Genomic DNA, 24568 nt, shown 5'->3' on the forward strand with positions numbered 1-24568 from the left:
CAATCTTCTCTGTTTAAGGATCAATAATCCTGGAGGAGGGGATAATATTTTGACTACCTCTTGACTTTATGAATGTAGAAAATAATCCACATTTTACCACGCATTTAAAATTGGTGTCCTTGCTCTACTCTAACAAGGTTATGAAATATTGCGTTTAATCATACTGAGGAAATGAGGCAATAAGTCAAGTCAACCAGTCACCTGCCAAATGGGGTCTTTAACCTCTTCAGTGGACAACGGAATCACCAAAAGATTCTGAAGAATAAATGCAGCCTACAAAGAGAAAATAAACATCAACAGTGCCATCTGGCTGCAGTTAAATAACCTAAACCAAGTAGCTTCAAATATACACAGAACTGTTATTCAATTCACTGCTGTATTTTTCATTTTAAGACTCCAGGAACTAATATTCAGTAGGTTATTTTATTTCCCTGTCTCAACTTATACTACCATGTTAGATGGCATTGTAAATTCAGACCGGGGGTGGGTTATTTAAGTAATACAAGAAATTAATATAGGGAATAATAATATCACTGCCTGAAATGTCCATTATGTAGTTAAGAGATAGGTGCACACATTAAATTTAATTTTAGTCCCAATCTTTTTAATTGTTAATACTTCAACAACCCCTGAAAATTGTTTTCGGTTTATTACTTCTCTTTTTAATCACATCTCACCTTGTTTATCTACAAAATACAGAAACAATAGATTTTCTTAATAATTAAAATCATTACGAGGAGTTGTCTTCATTCTATATTCTTCTTCTAGAAACATTTGTTTGGATCATCAGTGAAGCTTAAGTTTGGATTTTTAAGAGTCCCAGCATATCAAATTCAACTAAACACATCAAAATAGACCACAATAAAAACATATTTGATGGCAGTGGAATATGGGAGTTATACTATGGTACCTAGTCTTCCTTCAAATGTTTTACTTACAATTTAAGAATATGGCACTTAACAAATGCTTCTCTAAAGAAAATGCTTCCAGCCCTGAAATAGCCTGCGCAACTGCAATAGCTCAGATTTTGTTGAATTGTAACTTCCAGCACGTCTTATTATTGAAAATATAACCCAATACTGATTGCATATTAGTCTTTGGAATGCATGATTATATGACTATATTCTTACAAAAAGCAAAGCATACAAACCTCTCTTCTGACCATGCTGCATTCAGATTTGTCCAGAAGGATGTTAATCACTGTTCCCCACAAGCCTCCTGATATGTTCCGGCAGCTTTCAGCTAAAGCATAGCAACCGGCTTCAACCGATGTAAGCGCGGATCCTACTGCAAGTGATGTGAACTTTACCTAAAATTAATGAGAATCAATTAAATTTTCACCATCAACTCCAAGTTCCACTCCATGTAGCACTGTCTTGCTGTCTTTATGATTGTTCTCATTTACAATTGCTTTGAACAATTACAAATTGGTTATTAAAGCCAGTATTACAGTTTTCACATGTTTTGCCTCAGGCCAGTTGTGGGAATGTTTCAAAGAATGTATTTTCCAGAAGACTGAATGCAAAAAATAAACATGGTCCTAAATCATGGGTGGGCAATGCATTTTTCTTTAGAGGCTGTTGAACTGCAGCTCCTAGCATTCCTTGCCATCACCCATTCTAGATAAGGCTGATAGGAACTGTAATTAGGCAACATTCCGAATATCACATGAGTCCCACCTATACTCTGGACCAGTGGTTCCCCACCTTTGGTTCTCCGGGTGTGGAGACTTCAACTCCTAGAAGCCTCAGCCAGTATGGCCAACTGTTAGGAATTCTAGGAGCTGAAGTCCAAAACTCCTGGAGGTTAGGAACCACTGCTCTACAAGCTTCGTACACCTAAAAGGAACACAAATATATTGTTCCATTTTAAATATATTGTTCCATTTTAACACAAATATATTGTTCCATTTTAAATAAATAAACCAAGCATTAAAGAATTTTGTCTGGTCTCTATTCTGTTAATTTAGCATTCTTTTCTTCAAGACTACTATTAACAATAACAAATACTGTATTTCTTCAGTTTTAAGACATCCTTTCTTCCCATATAAACATCTCTAAAAATTGAATCGCAGGGGTATCTTATGCATTTTGTTGTTGCTTTTGGTAGTTAAGGAGTGTCTTACAATCGATGGCATCTTACAGTTGAAGAAATACGGTAATAAGGAAATATGGCCATCTGTTGGGGGTGCTTTGAATGTGATTGTCCTGCTTGTTGGTAGTGGGTTGGACTGGATGGCCCACAAGGTCTCTTCCAACTCTATGATTCTAAGTGTTTCCCCGCCTGAGGAACTAGTTTAAGCAAACAGTTTATATATACTGGTCCTTGCTCCAGAAAGGAAAATTGGCACTGCAAACATTAGAAACTTTGTTAAAATTATTCTGTCTGATGTTTAAGTTATTCATTCTAGTACAGCACCCCATTGTTTAAACTTTTATTCAATAACATCAATTGTACATCAACTGGGATCACAAATTTCCTATTCCACTGCACCCTCAGATGAATTCTGACCAGCACAACAGTACAAAACAAAAATATTATGTATTTCCCTTGAGATTTCAGGATGAGGGTACTGTAGATGCCTAGAAGCAATTGTACAGCAAAAAAACCAAAGAAAATATTTTTCTTATCTTCAGGCACAATTGTACATTTCTATATGTGGGAAATTGCCACGGTTTGAGAGAAATTGAATAAGGAACCATTAAGATAAACAATGATAGTAACATTTACTGGAGAGAGATGGTTTGTGTTACAGTAAAATCGAAAAAATCCCTTTCCAGAAATAGGTACATGTGCTATTGCAGAAAAAGTGGAAGGGATTTTATTATATAGTTTATGTTTCTCACATTAATTCTTGCACTGAGGGGGGAAAGAAATGGTAAACGCAACTAGTAGCGTCTTGACTTCCATCTTGACTTCTAAGTAAGCAAAGAGTTGCTGGAACAGATATTATTTTCCTTTGTCTCTTTCCTGGTGTGTGTAATAATAATGGCTATTTTCCTCCTGTTAATATTTCCCTTTTCTCCCATGTTCATTTTATCCAGACGTTTTTAAAACCACACGTTTTAAGCTTATGTTACCTATTGTTGTTTTACTCTGACTCAGAGTAATTTGTTCAGTATCAAGGGCCACATAAAAATACATCATGAGACTGAGAGCTTCTGCAAATTCACACAATTTAATGACTAGCTGAATGTAATTAACACATTTGCATACCATTTTAATGAATATCCACAGATGCTAAACCACAGCTGGTGGACATGGTGCATTTATTCAACAATGTACTTTCTCATTTATTTCCCTCTGGCACATTTAGAAACCAGTCCAGGGACAAAAGAATATGTACCTGGATTTGAAAAGTCTTGGTGTCACCTTCTTACTGCACATTTCCATACTAGAACTACAAAATGATTTCACACATCTGTAGAGTCATACAAATTGTTGGATTTGAGGTAAAGCAGGGCTAGTTTAACAATTTTTGTATCTTAGGTAAAATGCTGGTTGAGAAAGGCAATATGTATTCTTAATATTATTGAAAATTTTCTGATAATGGATTGCCTCCTAGTATAAACTTTCTGTACTAAGCAAAAGAGTTTTCCTGCCAGAGTGCTAGTAAATTGGTAAAACATCTTGTGGATTGTTGTCTCTTTGCCACTGCATTCCTAGTGGCAGATGGTCACTAGAATAATTTATGGTCAACTACACAGATTACATTGGAGGTCTCTTGATTTTCCATCTTATCTGCAGTACCAAGAACTGCTAATCTGATCCAGATTTGTGCCAAATCATTTAAGGTTTGATTGTTATTTCCAAAGTTAGTTAAAATGTTCTCTATACTGAAGGGTGTCAGGATAAGATCATTCACTATTGTAACTTTTCAAAAAATCAAAAGAAACAAGTCAACCTTGCATATACAGTGGCCCCTTGGTATCCACTGGGCTTTGATTCCAGGATACCCCATGGATACAAAAATACATGGATGATCATTATATACATTGGCACAGGAAAAATGTGTCCCATATAAAAATGGCAAGATAAAGGCTTGCTTTTGGGGACAAAAATTGAAATTTTTTTAAAGTTATAAGTGGTGGAATCTATGTAACAGAACCTGTGGATATAGAGGCCTGGTTTTATGTTTCAAGAATTCTGTTATTTTCTACTAGTTTGTATAGTTATGTATAAAAAGTGCTATTAACAAGAAATATCAATTTAACATTAATCTCCATGTGAAAAATTCAAATATTAATAGGACATGTCTATCATATGACTCATTTAATGCTACAGCTCCGTGTTAAAAAAAAATCAGGAGCAGTGCCCTGATTATGCCCTTCAGTCCCAAGTTTAAGAGTTTAAGAGGACAGCAGGAAACCTGAGTTGCTTTCTACACTGCAAAGGTACTAACCAGTCATCCAGTGACTAACCTGAATATGGGCAAAAGTGACTCATCATACACACATTTCCATGATAAACAACGTTTAAGTCTGGAGATGTCAACTACCATCCTATTGGTGCACTACTCTAGCAGTGGGCACTTTTCCCAGGGTAGTGAAGCAAATGCAGGCAAAACCCGTCAGCTCCGAGAAGGCTATTTCTCCAACATACCAATAGTTTCAAAATCATGACCTCTTCCTCCTTTCACCACTAGCTGCTAATAACAGGATTCCAGGTGTTGATTACACAACATCAAGCATTTTAGAGTTAAAAGTATGAATTAAAAAACTCCAAAAGATGAGATTTTACTGACCTCTGGGTCTCTATCTACCCATAATGGAATCAGCCAAGCCAAGCCTTGCCGAGAAAGAGACTGCTCTTCACCTGTTTCATAGGGCAAAAACCAGAGAGATACCCAATCCTAAAAGAGAGAGAGAGAGTCATATGAATGCCACAATTCTACTCCAGCTGGAAATCTTTGTTGATTTCATTAGTATGGATGTAGCTTTTCATGACAGCAAAATACAGAAAATAAAACAAACAAACAAAAAGGTCTGCACCATCTCAAGGGCCTCATTCAGATATTTTATGTGCACCTTCTCTAAAATAGGGATGCCAAAGCCTATTTGGAGACCAGTACAATATCTCTGAATTTTGGCCTTTCCAAGAAAGGCACACTTCAGAAGTTGTCTACGGAAGTTGCTGGAAACTTTTTTTAAGGAATGGAAATACTGCTATCCTTGAATCAGAGAGCCATGTTTCCAATCCTTCTCCTATTTTTCAGTTCCTCTTAATATTTGTTTCCTTGTATTATGGTATCGTGATACATGGAAATACCTCTCCCAGTGGGGGAAGCACCACCATGTTGTTCTCTCCAAGACCTATTTTTATCTAGTTTTATTTCCCAAAAGACTTAGAAGTAGACTGACAGACAGATAAAGGACTACACAACATGCTTGCATGTCACATGGTGTTCAATTTCCATCATGGTGTAGTCATAAGGTAGGTAAAGAATAATAAACCACACACATTAAGAAACTAACTGTTTAATATCCTTAGTTAAAAAGGAGGAGGGAACTGCCAGCAAATTAAACCCAATGGAAATTAATATTCTTACATAGAACAATAAAAAAAAACCTGAACTAGAGACATTATGTTAAAATACTAGTAATCTTCTGTCTCTGCATCCCTTCAGACTCAGTTGGCTGCTAAGGGACATTCAAGTCTATAAACTATGCTCAAATTTTGTTCTAAAGATGTACTTGCTCTTTGCTGACTAAATAAACATTGATTGTCATTTTTGTCATAACATTACCCAGTGTTTGTCCCACATTTTAGCAAGGATCTCAGCAGAAATGTAAAAAAGAGGAACACAGTGCAAAAAAAAATGTGACACTGAATTAGAATCATTCGGAAATAACCAAGATCAATCTTTTTTTTTTAAAGTTCTCTTACCACATTTGGGGCCTGAGCCATCATTTCATGGGACAAGTGAAGCAAACAAAGGATGGCACTTTTTGTGACACCTTTCCCCATGAAAGACATGGCATTTCCTCCCCATTCAACATAAAAAGATGAGATGACCTGGAATGAGGGTGGAAAAAGCAACAACAGAAGAATGACATGATAACTTTACTCCAAGCAATACCGGGACATAGGTGTGAGCTGTTGACTCTGGCAAAAATAACACATTCTTAACTTTGCTACATGTATGTTTTCCCATAAAGTTTTCAGGCAGGCTTTTAAGTCACTACTTTATAAATCTTCATTATTTCTTATGCAGTCCATTGTCATACATTATGTGATCTCTCCTGTTCCTTCTTAATAGTAACACCTTGTCTTCCACCTTCATCATACCTCAGCACATATATAGCTGTCAGGAAGCAATATACAACAATGAAAAATTGCTCAGAATAGGGATTGTTTTTGCCTTCGCCTTCACCTGATAATGAGAGTGTGTGATTCACCCATGACTACCCAGTGAGTTTCTATGATTGCATGCTGGTTTCCAAAGCCATAGTTCAACACTTTTTTGGTGTCAGGAGCAACTTGAGAAATTACAAATCACTTCTGGTGTGAGAGGATTGTCTGTCTGCAAGGATGTTTCCCAGGGAACGCCCACAAGTTTGATGTTTTACCATCCTTGTGGGAGGCTTCTCTCATGTCTGCACATGGGGAGCTGGAGCTGACAGAGGGAGCTCAACCCGCTCTCCCTGGATCCAAACCGCTGAATTATTGGTCAGCAATCCTTTAGTCAGCAAAGAGCCACAAGGGTTTAACCCATTGTGCCATCGGGGGCTCCAGTCCAACACTCAAATCACTACACTATGTAGGCTCCTCCGTGTATGTTTTGTTCAGAAATATTCCGCTTCCACTTTTTGTATGAGAACACTAGTATTGCCTCTTGCCTTGAAACTTCAGGAACAGAACAGAAGGGTATTTTCTCTACACTATTTCATTATATGCAGTAATATTGTAATTTTTTAATTCCAAGACACACTTTTCCATCTATATAGATATCTCTAAAATGGGGTGCATCTTAGTATCACAGGTGTATCATGAATTTTTTTTGGTGGTGGTACGAAAATTACAGTGTATCTTACAATCGATTATGACTTACAATTGAAGAAATGCTGTAAGTGATTTTATATAATACAGATTTTAATCAACACACAATCCATTTATACAATATGTAAAAATTCATTGATCATATCATATTGGGACTTAATATCATATTGGGACTTAAAAGACTTAATCTTTTACAACCCTGTAGAAGAAAAGCATGATCTGAAGTAACTAAAATCATTTTCTGTGATAATTACCGGTAACTAACTGTTTGAGAAAGGGGGTGAAAATGCCTGATCTCCTTGGCACAACTGTCACACACACACATACACACACTGCCCTCAACCACTGCTACTTCTGACAAAATCCCGGCAATCCTGGTAGAAAACCGTGACAACTGGAGAGTACAGATCTTGTTTCACAACAGAATTCAACTTGCAAAGGGCCACGAGATCCATAGGCCCAACCCAAAGTGTTTTGATTCCCAATTACATTAAAAACAGTACTTTGAACTCGCTTACCTCAAGGAGCCCTGCTAAATATTTTTTGCAAATGATGAATGGCTCTGTTGTAACAGTGTATGAACTCCAGCCTGGGAGAGCAGTGACGTGGACCATTCCTCTTAATGTTCTTTCCAAAGAAGGCAAACCATAGAAATGAGGAGCATCTGTTACTCGTAAATACTGCAGAAGTTTCAATGCCAGTTCAGTTCGGAAATAGCCAGTAAGTTCCATGGTTTTTCTGTAGCAAATAGAAGATTAATTATGTTAGCATTATACATTAACTATTAATAGATATCAATAGTTATTATTTAAATCTATTATTCGTGAGATTAGTTTAACTAAGAATACAACTTTGTTGTGATCCAGAAGTCATGTGTTTAAACCACAAAACTATTTTCTTAAGCTCAAAGCTTCTGTATTCTTTCTTTTCAATAGAGCTCTAAGCACAAAATCACCAGTCTAGAAACTCTGGAAAAACAGTTCTCCTACAGGTATCCTAAAGCCCCTCTGTTTATACAACAAAAATATCAGAAAAGGCAGAAACATATTATTCGGATAGCAAACAGCACTCAAAATAAATTCTCCCAAGTGTAGTTTGCAAAGTAATATTTAAATATATGTAACAATAAAAATGAATAAAAATATGTAATAATCAAAACAGTCCAATAAGCAATTAATAAGAACTAAGTACGCACAGTAAATCAATAAATCAGTAAAAATATTATTTTGGGGAAGAAAAACCTGTTTCTGTAGAGAAAATTCTGTTTTTTATGCAAATCAATCATATTTGAGTTTTTTGCACAATGTCCCCAATTACACTATTTTCTCTGGAATCATTTTCTGTACAAATAATAGTATTTCTAGGTATTACTTTCTGAAAACAAGAAAGCTAGTTTGTGTACAGAAAACATTATAATTGGGAACTTTCTCTGTACTTCTGTGGTTAACGAAACAAAATGATTTCATTGATCAGCCAATTGGCCTTATCAAAACAGACAATATCAACACAACACACAGTATACATCTAGTTCGAGTAAAATTATAACTATAGAAGTACAGAGAGAAAAAGTGGGGATGGCCAACTTCTAACCAAATGTACTTTAATCTTAGGTATATATACATCAGATGTCCTGGCCCCCCTTACACTGTATATCAATCTGATCAATATATTCTGATCTCCTTTGAGATGCTTTAAACAGATAAAGGACAACTTTTGTTGTTACAACGGGATTATAACCAGCTAGTAAAAATGTGGTTTTGGCCATACTTCTGTGGTAGATTTGCACAGAAAAGAGAATTTTTCTGCACATTTTCATAACCATATGCAAATTTTGAGCAAAGTAATCCTGAATTAGGGACAAGCATTAAATAGTGTGTGGGTTTTGAGGTTTTTCTTGCACATTGCTAAAAAATATTTTAAGAGGAAAATGACCTAATAACAGTGATCAGTGACTGGGGCTAATAGGAATTGGCATCAGTGTCATGAATTGACACATTTCCTCACTTTTTCTATACTTTTTCTATACTTACACTATATACTAACTTTATTTTTTAATTTACATTGAAAACATATAATCTCTTCTGAAAGAAACCCAATGCAATTTGCAAGGAAAATACAAAAACAAGGCACTAAATCACCACTACAACAAAGCTCAATTTAAGGAACTAAAATTCTAGCACAATCAGTCTTTAAAACTAAATTCAAGAAGAAGATAAATGGAAATAGCACTGTCATGCCCTCAGACCAGAGACAGTTTCCCAACTAAAGGCCTTCCTGAATATCCAGGTGGCTAAAGGACTGGAATGCAGCAAATAGTTGCATTAATAGTTGCACTCCTTGTATTGTCAAAGACTTTTGCGGCCGGAATCACTGGGGTGTTGTGTGATTTCCGGGCTATATGGCCATGTTATAGCACCATGTTCTCCTGACATTTCACCTGCATCTGTGGCTGGCATCTTCAGAGAATCTCTGAAGATGCCAGCCACAGATGCAGGGGAAAGGTCAGGAGAAAATGCTGCTATAACACGGCCATGTAGCCTGAAAACCACACAACTCCCCAGTTGCATTCCTTCATACCACCTACTGGCTCTCAGGAACATTTTAAGAATCAAATTTGGATTATATAGATTGTTGATATGAACATTTTTTTACAATATACCTGTGAGTAACAGACATAAGGCTGACCAGAAGTGTATTAAAGAAAGCAATCAATTCTTTCTGCAGTTGTTGTCTAACAGGAATCTTTAGGTCATCTGTTTCCTCTTGTGCCTGGGATTCTGGTTGCACCACCAGATCCAGTAAAGACTTTGTATTCTGGACAAAAAAATCAATGAAACATAAAAAGCTGGCATGTCAATAACTCCTCCCTACATCAGGTTGCTATGTATCACATAGAGAATCCTGTATCAAAGGGCAAAAAATTGCAACCTATTCACATTTTGTTAGCAAATTACAATAAGCCATACTACAAAACTGAATAATTAAAGAAGGTTCTTCAAAATGGCCAGATGGTGACACCTCCTTGGCAGGGATAAGGCAGATTTACTGAGTCACTTTTCACCAGTAACACATTAGCTCTTTAAAGAGTTATTTTTTTGTCTTTTTTGTATGAAATAAGCACACGTTTTTATCACTCACTCACTGCAACAGTTCTATGTATATTCATTTAGCATAGTCAGCCCACAGTTTAAACTCACATTTCTCAAAAATTAAAAATTTAGCATTTTATTGTTATGGAAGGCTGAGCCATTTCCTGTCCTGCAGACATAAATGTTGCCCTCAGACCTCCTGCTATATTTCCACTAGAGATTAATCTATGAGAACCAAGATGATGCAGTCGTTTGAGCATCGGATTATGACTCTAAAGAAGAGGAATCAAATCCCCACTCAGCCATGAAATTCCATGGGTGACCTTGAAAAAGTCATATTCAGTCTCAGAAGAAGGCAAAGGCGGATCTCCTCTGAACTAACCTTACCAAGAAACTCCGTAATAGAATCACTGCAAGTTGGAAACTATATGACTGCACACAGTAACAACAAACAGGTTTTCCCATCAGACAAGCATTGAGGTCCAATGACAACTGGAGAATGAGATTAGATAGATCACTTATTTAGAACAAGTAGTTTCAGAAGTTTAAAAAAAGATATGAGAATTGGGCTACCAATGATGTTTCTTTCATAATTCATAAGTGGGAAAGAAGGGATAAAGACATCATCTCACTACTGTTACCAGCCCCTACTGTTTTTGAAAAAAATATTAGCTAAACAGGACCTTACATGCTTTAGGACTACATCCAGGATCCATTGTAGGTGTGCCATCTCTGGTGTATTCTTCTGTCCTTTAAGTAGCTTGTTGAGAAAATATAGGACATCAACAAGGAGTTTTTCATCCTCAGAAGAAGCTGGAAGCACCTGAAGAAATCTTTGACAAAAAATAGTTTCCTGTTATCATGGCATAACATGTCTGACTGGAAAAGAAATAATGCTGGGAAAGGAGAAGGCAGTAGGAAAAGAAGACGACCACATTATAGATGAATTGATTCAGTCAATGAATCATTGGACCTAAGCTTGAATGACCTGAGCAGGACTGCTAATGACTGGGGTTCTTATACATCTCTCATGCACAGGTTTGCCAAAACCCAAGCAAATACTTGGACCAGATAGGCTGGAAAAAGGATGACCAGCTTAAAAGATGAGGGGCAAAAAGGCATAAAAAGATGTCAGTGGAGGATGAACAACAGTTTGACCTTCTGGTGGTTTGATTAAGTTGAAACATAGACAAAAAAATTAAATAAACTGAAAAGAGTGAGGAATTAAATCTCATATTTAACAAAATTTCATATAATATATTTTATAGACAGAGAAATATGAACAAGACCTGGCCCCACATCTTTATAGCATCTTGTTCTGTAATCCATCAACCTTTGAATTTGAAACCCCTTCTTGCTGCGAGGCACAGATAGGTTTCCTACTTTCAAAGATATTTATTCTAGTGGCAAATGTTTAAGAAAACTCTAAAGAGACCATGTAGCTTTGAATGTTTCAAAGCCAAATCTACTGTGACAGATGGCTTTGCAGCCAGTTATGCACCTTGCACTTACACACTGACCTGCTTAATGCTGTTTGCCAAGCCAAGCACTTCAAAGTGGCCCCACAAGGGCCCCTGCTGCACATTAATGCCAGTCTGTCATTCAGAATATAAAAATTCATTGTTGTGACAGCGTCCCTAACTTCCCTGTGGGACACTGCTTGAATGATGGAATTGAGACAATCTTGCAGTCCACTGGCTGTGTGTGTTATCTTCAATGTAATAAGATCCTCAGAAGAGAGCTTTAATGTGGCTAAAAATCTGAAATGAAAGAGGAAATAAAAGTGATAATTAAGTATGGTTTTTTTTAAAAAAAGGAAGAACTAAATGAAGCAATTAATGTTTTCTCTTTCTTCTTTTAGTGCATAAAACACTAGCTATTTGTTTTGTGTTGGTTTTGAAACTTTGAGTTAAAATTAAAAAGACAGTTTTATCTCTGATATTTGCATGTTTTAAATTTTTAACTATTTTAGGTTGAATATCCCTTATCCAAAATGCTTGGGACCAGAAATGTTTTGGATCTTGGATTATTTGGATTTTGGAATATCTGTACATATGTACATAATGTGATATCTTTGAGATGGAGCCAAGTCTAAACATGGCATGCATTTATGCTTCATATATACATTATGAACATAGCCTGAAGGCATTTTTTACAATCTCTTCAATCATTTTGTGCATGAAACAAAGTTTATGTACACTGAACCATCAGAAAGCAAAATTGTCATTATAGCAGCCACCCACACAATTTTCAGTTTTCAAATTCTGAATAAAGGACATCTACAGGCCACTGGGCTGCTTTAGAGTATGAATTGTATAATGAAGAACAATTCATAATAGAAAATGCTCTTTAACCAACAAATACAAATGCTCCTTTTAATTCTAGTACATTTGAGGGGACTGAAAAGCAATTTCAGAAGCTTACTCTTCTGTTTCTTTCTCATAATTAGTGACTTTTAGTAAGTTATCTGTTCCGCTGAACCAAGACAAATTCCAAGCCATTTTAAGCATGTCTGACACAGGTTTTGAGGTCCAGAATTCAGGTGAAAACGGTAACACCACTGAGTTTGGGCTCACAGCATGATGGGAAGAGACCCTGAAAGGCAGGTGATACCTTTAAAGGGAAGAAAGGAAACAGTAAATGTTAAAATACACGCTGCCATCTCAGAAACTTTAAATGAGACATTTTTAAAAATATCTCAATATTACAAGAGGTTATAGTATGGTAACTCATAGATAGAATACTGGTGTTCTTCCCAAAATTGGGCCTGGACACTGCTTCATTCCAGGAATTTTGTAATATTCAATGATACTACGGCATAGAAGTGACAGACAAAAAAAAAACTCATAAAAAGAGCTTTTAAGGAGAAATTCAAATTTTACTCTGTGTGCCTATGAAAAAGCTTGACAATAAACAACAACAACAATAATAATAGTATATTTCTGTTGCTTCGGTGATTGTTCATTTGTATTTTGATTCTGTAGCCCTCTTGTCGATGGATGTCCAGAATCAGCAGCATCCACCGTGGTCCTTTTTATCCTGGGCGTCAACTGAGCCAGTATAGACTTTGTTTTGGTTTGCTTCTCCATTATGCTAATGGGTGAGGTGCTCTTAGTTCCACTCCTCAGCTGAGACCTCTCTGGCTTGGTTGGACCTGCTGGTAGTTTCACTACCGCCAGCACAGCTCTCAGCATCCTTGGAGAAGTTAAGCCCCCACCATGATAAGGTGTCAATAAACATTGACAAAATCACGATCTGTCAACCGCAAAAGGCCACCTTACTTGGATCTGTGTGCATCATTTGAAAATACATCACACAGTCCTAGATGCTTGGGAAGTGTTAAACTTGTGATTTTGATACGAAATCCAGCATATATATCTCGTTTGCTGTGACATACTGTGTTTGTGTTTGATTGTTTTTATGATGCAGGCATCAAATTGTGCCTTGCTTTTGTAAGCCGCCCTGAGTCCCCTTCGGGGTGAAAAGGGCGGGGTAAAAGAACCCCAAATAAATACTGTGTTTTTGTCTTAGTAAAATAACAACAACTTTATTCTTATAACCCTCCACTATCTCCCCGAAGGGACTCGGGATGGCTTACAGATGGCATAAAGTGCCTAAAAATTAAACATAAGAGTGAGTACAATCTAAAATACAATAAGAAAAAAAACATGCACATATAAAAACCTCAACTCAGACTCAATCATATTGTGGTCCTCTAACCATGGTGGTAAACCGCTGTAAACATGGTCAAGCTGTAAGCATTATGAATAAAATAAGTGGCAGCTACAGTAATAGAGAGAGGGTATGGGGTAAAGATGTGTGCAGCCTGTGCAGCCTTACGAAGTGCAACCTGATGGCTTTATGTGATTTAAACATTGGAAACTAATACATAATCCCCATCACTCAGGTTGTAAACTAAGATCGAAGACTATCATAATACAAAAAATGTTACAACACATTCAAAAGATGCAGAAAGTTTGGGTATCCATAGTTCCTTAGGAAATGAAATAGTGGGGAAGTCAAGGACACTTCCTACATGAGTATGAGCATGACATGGACGTCTTGCTTTGTAATTTGATGACAAAACAACTGAAAGGGACATTGACTTTGATCCTAGGTTTTCATTTCATGAAAGCAAGAGGCTTCCATTAATGAAGGCCAGTACGAGCCAAAGAACAAATATAAGGTAAACTATTAAGGGCCTTTTACATGGGACTGAAACAGCATTTTGGAACTGTGTTCACAATAGGATGTAGAGTGAAAAAACCTTACAGCTTCACTGTAATATTAAGCCTTATTTTGTACTGTCTCAAACTACTAAAGCAGAGGTGGGAAACCCTTGATCTTCTACATTGTACTGCCTTGCTGTCTATAGCTTGTGAACACAGAACTTCAAGCATTTCTAAAAGAGCAAATCTTTTTAATATTTATGAACCTGCATGACTGTAAAAAGGAAAATGCTATCATGCCTAAATCTTAAGGCCTACTGAGTATCATTAAGCATTGCAAGGTCTACATGCAATACAAAGAATTTAATGCTCATTGGAGAGAATGTTTCCATAGGTCAAACTTTTGGAATGAATATTACATTATAGATGTTTCATATTATGTTACACATATCAGTAATACATTCCCAATTTAACTCACCACAGCAGCTTTGATTACATATTTTTATTATAGATACTAAGAAGAAAAATTACCGTCTCACGATAGCAACAGGCAAGCTGAAAGGAGGAGAGTTATAAGTGTCCGAGGAAAGAGTATCAGCCCTATAAAAAAAGAAAATCCATGTATCAAAAAGTACGCTATGGATTAATCAGCAGCAACCCCTTAAAAGTGTAGCATCATATAAGTGCATGAATGGTCTACACTTATTCATAGAACTCTATTAACAATATACAAGATCATTATATTTGACAACTCATTTGATTCAGAAAATCATAGAATCACAGTTGAAAAAGACCACACAGATGATGTATCAATTTCAAAATATTTTGCAGAATCAAAACACTAGATTTCATTAGCCTTTCTTAAGCAGTAGCATTATACCTACTGGAAAATTGTTGGATTCAACCTGCAAGATCTTTAAGCTAATTCAAGAAAATAACTGAGGAGCCTGGATTGCATTTTAGAGAACTTCTTGCAATTAGGTTTCTGACAGGAATGGATTTCATCTTCTTAATATTACATGCAATATTAATAGACTCACAAAAGAGACATTGCTCATGTCTCTGATAAATATATCAAACACTTCCAAGTGTGTGTACATACATAAACAGAGGTGACAGACACAAATCTTAGCTTCATTTATAATTTATAATTATGTAAAACGGCACAATGAACAAAAATATTTTGCTTGATACAGAGTCAAAGGAGTATTAAATCAATCACTACAGATTAGCTTACCACATATCTTTTCTTGCTGCTTCATCAAACAGTAGTAGACAAAGTAATGCTGCTGCTTCGCTTACAACAGCACCATAATCTTGGAATATCAAGGAAACTAAAAGCAGAACAGAGAGATTTATTTTCCCAATCTACATATACAAGGTAATAAAATAAATAGAAATGAGAACGGATATTTAAGTCATACAATCAATTCTGCAATGTAACAGATTTGAGCCAAATTTGCAAGACTTCAAAAGAGCAGTTGATGACAAAGGAGCTCCTGAAGGCGTCTCACCATAAATCAAACTTGACTTGACGACCAATGACAACAAAAACAACAGTCACCTATGGTTTTTATGCCACTTTTATGAAGTTACCTCTAAATAACATGAGCAAGACAGACGGCTGATTGGACAATGACAGTCGCTTAACTGGATCTGAATAGACAAGTTTCCTTAAGAGGGTAAGACATGGCAACATCATACAATCCATAATCTGTCAAAAGAGGAAACACTTTTGTCAACAGAAGAGCTTATGCAACATGCACAATATGAAGTATATCCCATTCCCCACCCTCTTTCCATTTTATTTCCTTGGGATAAATTTCCTTTCTCTGGAATCTGAGAAAGTTTTCAAAAAGCCTCCATAGTTGTCCTCCTTCTCCTTCCTTCTGATCCACCTGATCAAGATCTCAGATTTAAAAAAAGAAATGCTAATTTCCGTTTGCCTTTTGTAACTCAGGGGCCTGCCTGTATTTGTTTAGTAGTACATTTGAAGGCAGTCGGCTTGTTTTAATCTCTCATAAAACCTAATCAAATCAATGAAAATTATCTACCAAGAATACAAAAAGCTGAAACTCAGAAATTTTGTTTGAAAATACTGCTGGGCACTATATTTTAATAACCAGTTCTTATGTTTAGAACTATACCCATTGGCTACCTATTATTATAAACTGAATGAAAATTTATCTTTAGCTGAACTGCCTGCATTCAATCACAATGTTGAAATAAGTGCCAAATAACTCTCAATTCATATTGCTTGTCAAACAAAAATTGGAAACTGGCCAAATGTGCAGCTGCATTATTTATGGTGTGCAACTGTATATATTGCACATTGAGTATTTAATTCCTAGCCAAAATAATGTTACAAAACAATCCAGAAATGAAAGAGGTGAGAAAAAAAACGAGTTGTACCTACCTTGCCATCCTGGTCAATACATTCACCACAATAGGCAAGAATTCTGTCTATCACACCCATCTTTTTAATAATGTCATGCATTTTGGTATCTGAAAGAGGAAATAAGAAACAAGCTCTGCACATGCAGAAACACATGTACTACAACATTACATTGGATTATGAACAACTTTAACTCTTATAGATAAGAAATATTTATATCTTCAGTAAGCATTAGGCCAGGAATAGAGGTCATAAGTATGCAGCGTGGAGTTCAACTGCTCAGCATTCCAAAGATTCCAGTCCATTCCTCCTTTTCTGTATTTCCATTTTCTCTGATCCATTAATCTGTTAGTACTCTGTACCAGCTGAGCATGCTCTTTGGTAGTTATGTGTGTGTGTATAACCACTTTAGGGTCTTCACATCCCCTCATAGTAGTACTTCTGCTAATCTAGACGTGTCTCAAACATAGTGATACCTCCTTTTTCTTAAAAAAAATCCTCTTTTGGCTACATAGCGGATAACACTCGGCACTTCTATGGTCTATTTTAAAATACTGAACCCCTTTAATAATAATAATAATAATAATAATAATAATAATAATAATAATAATCTTTATTTAATACCCCGCCACCATCTCCCCAACGGGGACTCGGGGCAGCTTAGATGAGACCAAGCCCAAAAGCATATTACAATAAAACAAAAACCAAAACACAGTAACAACACAGTAAAATACATACAAGATATGAATACAAAAAAAGATATAAAATGCAAAACAAAATAATACACAGTGAAATAACAATGAGCGGGCTGCACGTGCAAGATAAAATACTAATACTAAAAAATTCTATCAGGGTGAGATAAGAATGGAGCAGATTGTTTGTGAGGGAGAAACTCATAAAGAAGTGGGGTCGTAAAAATAGACCTTTGTACAGGCGGAGAAATAGACTCGGGGACAAAACGTGAAGGGGGAGCAACTATGTATGATAGTATGGTTACTTTACCTTGCATAATTACAGCTAACTGCTCAACAGCAGACTTCCTCAAAACCAGATCAATTGTGTCAGAAATAAAGATCTCATACAGTTTTTCAACAGTCTCGTCCTAAAAAAGAAAATAAATATAAATATATTGTTATTTATTAGGAAGGGGTTACCCTACTTTTTAGTTCTGGGGAAAAGAGCATTACCAACTACGTGAAAAGGTTTCTTTGTTTACCTTAAAAATTGATTCCCTTGTGCCATCTAACTTGAGTTCAAGAGGCTTTTCCACAATAAATAAGTTAGGAATTCTGGAAAGGACGTTGCCATGAAGTAGTGGGCGCTTCAGGTTTCCCTTTTCTTCAACAGTAAGATGAAACATTAAGTGTTTGAGTGTCATGGAACGGACTCTAGGAAAACAGAACATGGTTTTGTTTCTTTCCCTGGAAAACTCTCATGTTAATGACGGAGAAGCACAGAATCTAGAGATATTCTATACATGATGTTTTATATCAGAGATGTTTTATGCTAGTTCCGATTCCTTTCTAAAGAGAGGCTTAGGTTCAATTGCTATTCCCAGCCAGAGTAGATCCATTGAATGGGAAATACACAAATGTTGAGTTAACATTCCGCAATTAATTCAGTACAATTGGATTTATGATGGAACATCATACATATAGGCACTTATTGCTGTAAAAGTTTGGGGCTAGGATCCATCTGTGTACTTATATGAGATGTCACAAATTCTGCCAAAATCAGTACTCTCCTTCCTCTTGCAGTCCACAAATACAAAAACCCTATTTCAAAAGGTTTCTCAGTCTCCTCAAGCAGATATTTAGTATGCATGGGAGGTTGCAGGAAGGAAAATACAATAAATTCTGGAAGAAACAGTGAAATAAAGCTTAAGTAATCTGTTGGATCCTGGCCTGGGAAATCAGTTAAGAAAAAGATGGTTGTCCAAAACTACTATCAATACCATCGCTTTAGGCTGAAATAAGCGTAGTTTGATTGTGGTAAGTGCCATCTGAAAGAACTAGCTCCCAAATAAGAACACTCTCTGAATTATATAGGAGACTTGATAGACCACTTATCACTCTATCTCAATAAAAGTTAACATTTAATTGAAAATAAATTGTGTTGTTCCACTGGTAGAAACAGTATTGCCGATGAAATGAGGAGGGAAAATCTACTTTCTATTTCTGCAGCCTGAAAAGCTTTCTGTGGAAGATCATTGGGCAGCATTAAGGGGAGAAGGGGAACTACCTCTGAGGACCCTTCCACACAAATATAACCCAGAATATAAAGGCAGAAAATCCCATAATATCTGCTTTGAACTGGGTTCTCTGAGTCCACACTGCCATATACTCCAGTTCAAAGCAAAAAATGTGGGATTTTATTCAGCTGTATGGAAGGGTTCTGAGAGCATACTGGAGGTTGTCCCATTCCTACTTCTGCTGATAGAGCTATTTCTGTGGAACTACACCAATGGATGCTTGACAGAAGGGGATTTTTAATGAAAAAACAAATGCAAACATTCCCACACCATCTGATAATGTCTATGCCCATTCGTTGAACCACACACTTAACTGCCTTTTCACAGCACCTTCATCCCTGTCAACCACACTCTACTTCTTTGTAACCGAACCAATCCCTAGGTACTCCCAAATTAGTGTCTATCACATATATTGAAGCCCTCTTAGGACAGGCCATTTTTGAAAATAAAAAACATTCAGCACCTCGAAGATTATACTTTATTCTGAAAAATGGTTAACACGTGGAAGGTTACTTGTCTGTACTTTCCACCCTAGTCCATCTTTCCTAAGGAAGGCCAAACCAACATTCCAGAAAATTGTTAGAGTAGTGCTCAGTGTCACCTGCATTAGTAAAGAAAACTATTTCATCTTCTGAACTCTGTGGAACAAATCATAACCATATAAATAAGCGTTCTCATAAACAGAAATTATAACCTGTTTACTCACAGTGGCTTCTTTGAAAAGAGAAGACGCAGAGCAGCCCTGAGTCTGGAAGTTCTTGGCAGAATCCCTTCTTTTTCAGCAGTTGTTTCACTCAATGTGAGGATGCGGTTCCCCAGATGATCTTCTGTGTCTGCATAACCCTAGGTTTCAAATTTTATACAGGCCATTTAAAGAAAATCAATACCACTCTTCTTTGGAAAGGACAACTAAAATCATTCACTCATAAATTTAAGTTACCTTATCAAATTGACAGAAAACTGTCAAAACGCATACACAACTATGAACTATTGCTACATTGTATTTGGACATAGCAGTGTTTCTTGTGTGTATGTGTGTGTGTTGCAAAAGTTCTAATCTTAGGAGATGAAAAACTGTTACTTTAAATTCTTTGACCAATCCTATGCATTTCTCATACCAGTTCATAGCCACTGTTTTCCTAATTCACTGCTACTTCAGGGGACACTGTGTAGTTCTATTGCTCCACCAATCATTTTGTTTTATTCCACTGGCATTGCCCACTAGCAAAGCGTGACAAAATATTCATTATAGCCTATGCTTCATGGACTGGTGGAGACAGGCCAATGTATTTGATGTCTTAAATACACCCTCACTTCAGTATAACTATTCTCACATCATAAAATGGTTGGGAATTTCCCATGTGGTAGACTTGAACATTAATTTTATGGAAGCTTTCCCCTCACATTTCATACTAGTTCATTAAAAAAAATAAAAAAAATGGTCTTCCAGCTCACAATGGGCAAAAATTTATAGTGGTTAACCTAAATATGAAATCATAATCATAAAACATTTTATTTGTTACCTGCCTCCCGTAATGGTTCAAGGTAGGGTACAAGAGACAAAACATATGAACATAAAATACATACAATAAAATAGATAGATAACATAACAACAACAACAACAATATGAGGATTTAAAGATAGAACTGCAAAGAATATGGCACAAGCCAGTAAAGGTTGTACCAGTGGTGATCGGAACACTGGGTGCAGTGCCTAAAGATCTTGGCCTGCACTTAAAAACAATTGGCGCTGTCAAGTTACCATCTGTCAGCTGCAAAAGGCCACCCTACTCGGATCTGCATGTATTATTCACCAATATATCATACAGTCCTAGACGCTTGGGAAGTGTCTAACGTGTGATCAAATACAAAAGCCAGCACAGTGATCTTGTTTGCTGTGTACTAATCTTGTTATGTATCAAATAATAATGACAATAATAATGTAAGTTAAGCCATTTGAATTTGGTATTTCCGGTTTCATAAAGCTTATTACTACAGACTTTTCCAGAATATTCAACACACAAGAATACTGATTCCTTCTCTGTTCCTATTCTGCCTGGCTTCTGTGTTTGTTTATTTTCCCCTATCGTTTAATGTCTGTGCTGTTTCTATTGGTAAAGCAATTAAACTTAGTTTCAGATAAACTGTGCTTTGAGATGTGGAGATTACCTGAAGAACTGGAACAACAGGACAGAGGGCCTCAATAAACTTGTTCCAGGTCACTACTGTCATCATCAATCGGCCCTGGAGAAGATACATCAGTATAGAGTTGGCAGCTGAGCATACCTGTTTTAATGAGAGAAGATAAGGTGGTACAATAAAGAACAGCCAAACCAATTTGCTGGTGTCAGGAAGGGAAATTAGTCCTACGACTTAACACCAAATAGTTAGAGCTTTAATACAAACAAAACATGATAATGCTTGTCATACTCAAATATTATCATGAATCTACCCCTTGTTAGCAGCAAACAATCTTCACATCGGCTGTGAGACTTAGCAGCCAGAATTGCTTACATTAAAGTAGGCAATCTTTCAGAGGAAAGAACGAGCAAAACCACCTCTGATAATTGCTTGTCTAAGAAAAAACTATGAATTTCATGGTGTCACCATAATTCCACAGGCAACTTTGGCACACACACACACTATTTAAAGGACACACACCCTCTATGTTGTGCCTCTGTGGGAATGCATACTTTTGTCCCATAACATATTAATTCTGAATTTGCTAGTACCACATTTCTTTTGTAAAATGCCATTGATTGTAAGATGCACCCAAATTTCAGTACCACCACCACTAACAAGAAAACATAAGACACACATCCCATTTTTAGATATGTTTATATAGAAAAAGAAGTACCATATTTACTCAATTCTTATGTTCACCTTTTTTAACTTCCCAAAATTAGGGTGCACATTAGATTCCAGTAATATGGTAAAAAAAATTTTTTGATTTCAGGGTTTTGAAAACTGAGGTGCACATTAGATTCAATGGCACGTTACACTTGAGCAAATATGGGTGTGTTTTTTAAATTGAATAAATTCAGTGCATAGTTCTTTAAGCAAGCTTTAAATGAGGCTGGGACTGTTTACTAGAGTTCTTAGGAAAACCAGAACAGCTGAATGGTTGTTACAGGCTGTATATTTCAAGTGAATGATTACAAAGCTTGTCTAACAACATCAAGAAATATACAATCACATTTGTTTGGGATTGGAGGTGAAAAAAATGCAAAAGTGGGGGAAACACAAATAAAATAATAATTTTTTTTTTAAAGAGAACATTGCCTTAGGAAACTCTAGGTCCTCTATCAGACTCTATGGTTAACTTCCCATGGAAACCGACCACAGAGTCACTCTGGAGAACCTACAGATCCCTAGAAGTGCATTTTAATGAAATCTGTAAACAATCAAATGCATGAAAGTCACTTGCATACACACTGAGGGCTGGTAAGGTGTCCTCTCTGTTGGAGATTGTCAGGATAAACACCAATATTTTTCATTTTATATGAAAGGTCATTGTCTAGATTTGGCAGGACAGGAAGAACAAAGCTGTTGGGGAAGGGAAGCAGTCTTAATGGCGTTGACCAAAAAAGAACATAGACTTCACTCAATTAGTTTGACATGTAGGGATTAATCCACTAGCCAATGGGTTGGTCCTCACATGCCATTCCAATAATATCATTTTTGACACTTGAGTGGTCCTGATCTGAAAAAGATATGCCATTTACAAAATGATAATAAAATCACAGACACAGATTAGTCCAAGGATCTCTTCTGCTTTTTCTGCAAAAGAACCCTTCACCGAAAACAGTAAATACCATTTTGCCAAGCCACTGGATTATGGTGAAGGCAGAAGAGAACTTTTGTCTTCTACTATAAATTTGAATATGGTATACAGGTTGGGTATCCTTATTCAAAATGCCTGAGACTCAAAGTGTTTTGGAATTTGTTGCTGAAGGCTTTCATGGCACGAATCACTGGGTTGCTGTGAGTTTTCTGGGCTGTATGGTCATGTTCCAGAAGCATTCCAACAGTTTCCAACAGATCCCCCAAGCTCAGAGGATGCCTCCCCTAGATGTGGGTGAAATGTCAGGAGAGAATGCTTCTGGGGTCATAGCCATACAGCCTGGAAAACTCACAACAACCCACTGTTATGGATTTTGCTTTTTATTATTATTTTGGAATATCTGTATTTGCATATACTTATAAAATGAAACATCTTGGAGCTGCAACCCTTCTAATCACAAAGTTCATATCTGATTCATATACACTTTACACACAGAGATGAACTTTATACAATATTTTAAATAATTTTGTGCATAAACAAGAGATGCTCAGCCAGTATTTTTTTTCTTGAAAGTGTATTTTCGTATCAGTCACTGAGATCTTGAAAGTGTCATATCAATCACTGCTGGGATCCTAGGAATGCAGAAGCCCATTTTACTGAATTCAGTGAGGCTTACTTCAGAACAAATGCATTCAGGAATCGTGTCCACAAGAGTTAATTTAGCACAAGGCAGTAATAAAAAGGAATAATTAATGGTTATTGCACAAAACATATAATGCATGAAATACAGTACCTCATGCTGGGAGTCTTGAAGGCCAAAACTACAAATTTCATAGAGGACTTTGGGATGAAGCAAGAAATGTATTCCTTGGCTGACTGCAGAGACAGGTTTAGAGACATTATGAATGCCTAAGCATTCCTAGAAAGAAGATGTTAAGACAACATGATTAATTAAAATGGAGTGTTAAGGCCTGCACGGATGTCCCCATATTCTGTTTCAATTTAACAGGTTTTCATGGAGAAGAAATAAAATAAGGTCTAGTTTCATAGGAAAACTGTGGGAAGTCACAGCAATCACACAGATATATATTCTCTTTTTTGAAACTCAGTACAATCTAAATACGTTCCAAGCAGCTTAAGTTTAATTCGAACCGTTATGCTATGAAAGCATATTTTCACACAGGCTGTTCTGTATTACAGCCTTACCAAAAGGAAGAGAAATCAGTTAAAAAGAAGAAAATGCTATTTTGAAGATTTAAGCCATTTCAAATGCTAACCTTAACAGCTTTGAGGCAGCAGTGATAGCTTTCAATTCTTATGTTTGCCACGGGATGGGACAGCAGATGGAGGAGCACCTTCTGGCTTTCATCCTGCAGCACTAGGCTGGCTTGGGCAGGTTTCCAGCTGCAAACAGAAATAATTCAATATTTATTTATTTACTCCATTTATACCTCACCCTTCTCACCCCAAAGGGGAATCAGAGTGGCTTACAAACTATGCTAAAAATTCAATGCCGCATTGGGCACATAACAATAAACATACCATATTAAATTATAAAACAGTTAAAACATATAAACAGTTAAAAAACCTATTATAAAAACAGCAAGACAGATTAAAACATAAGTAACTGCTTTCAGGCATAGGTAGCCAGAATTTTAAGCTTTGTGATACAGATTTCCCTAGCAAAAGGATTTCTGGAATTACAACTAATTTGGCAACTTACTCATTTCTATCACAATTCAGTTAATTGCTAAGTCTTCACTGGAAAAGCTGATTCTTGAATTTGCGTATCGTTAAGTAAGAGGAAAAGGCCCTTTCTTCCAAATAAATATATTTTGGTTTATATTAAAAATGCTTTATAGGGACTGTAGTAATGTATATC

The 24568-nt window shown here is 36.4% G+C and overlaps 2 protein-coding genes across 3 annotated transcripts in view; one reads left to right on the forward strand and one right to left on the reverse strand.

Moving 5' to 3' along the window:
• The window catches only part of DOK6 (docking protein 6), a 369307-nt gene that overhangs the window by 331493 nt on the left and 13246 nt on the right, over positions 1–24568 (forward strand). The gene's annotated exons all lie outside the window — the stretch shown is intronic.
• The window catches only part of RTTN (rotatin), a 95830-nt gene that overhangs the window by 45945 nt on the left and 25317 nt on the right, over positions 1–24568 (reverse strand). For both annotated transcript variants that reach the window (XM_060774994.2, XM_067467477.1), the window contains exons 14-32: positions 23964–24090; positions 23480–23605; positions 21072–21188; positions 19610–19746; positions 17869–18040; positions 17655–17754; positions 16674–16762; positions 15854–15971; positions 15495–15591; positions 14789–14857; positions 12513–12701; positions 11609–11848; positions 10777–10921; positions 9659–9813; positions 7518–7737; positions 5887–6015; positions 4745–4852; positions 1151–1309; positions 202–273 (exon numbers count right to left, since the gene is read on the reverse strand). In XM_060774994.2, coding sequence (XP_060630977.2) covers positions 202–273; positions 1151–1309; positions 4745–4852; positions 5887–6015; positions 7518–7737; positions 9659–9813; positions 10777–10921; positions 11609–11848; positions 12513–12701; positions 14789–14857; positions 15495–15591; positions 15854–15971; positions 16674–16762; positions 17655–17754; positions 17869–18040; positions 19610–19746; positions 21072–21188; positions 23480–23605; positions 23964–24090 — 2569 coding nt within the window. The remainder of the gene's footprint in view (positions 1–201; positions 274–1150; positions 1310–4744; positions 4853–5886; positions 6016–7517; positions 7738–9658; positions 9814–10776; positions 10922–11608; positions 11849–12512; positions 12702–14788; positions 14858–15494; positions 15592–15853; positions 15972–16673; positions 16763–17654; positions 17755–17868; positions 18041–19609; positions 19747–21071; positions 21189–23479; positions 23606–23963; positions 24091–24568) is intronic.

The sequence above is a fragment of the Anolis sagrei genome, chromosome 4, assembly GCF_037176765.1.
Source record: "Anolis sagrei isolate rAnoSag1 chromosome 4, rAnoSag1.mat, whole genome shotgun sequence".
Lineage (NCBI taxonomy): Eukaryota > Metazoa > Chordata > Lepidosauria > Squamata > Dactyloidae > Anolis > Anolis sagrei.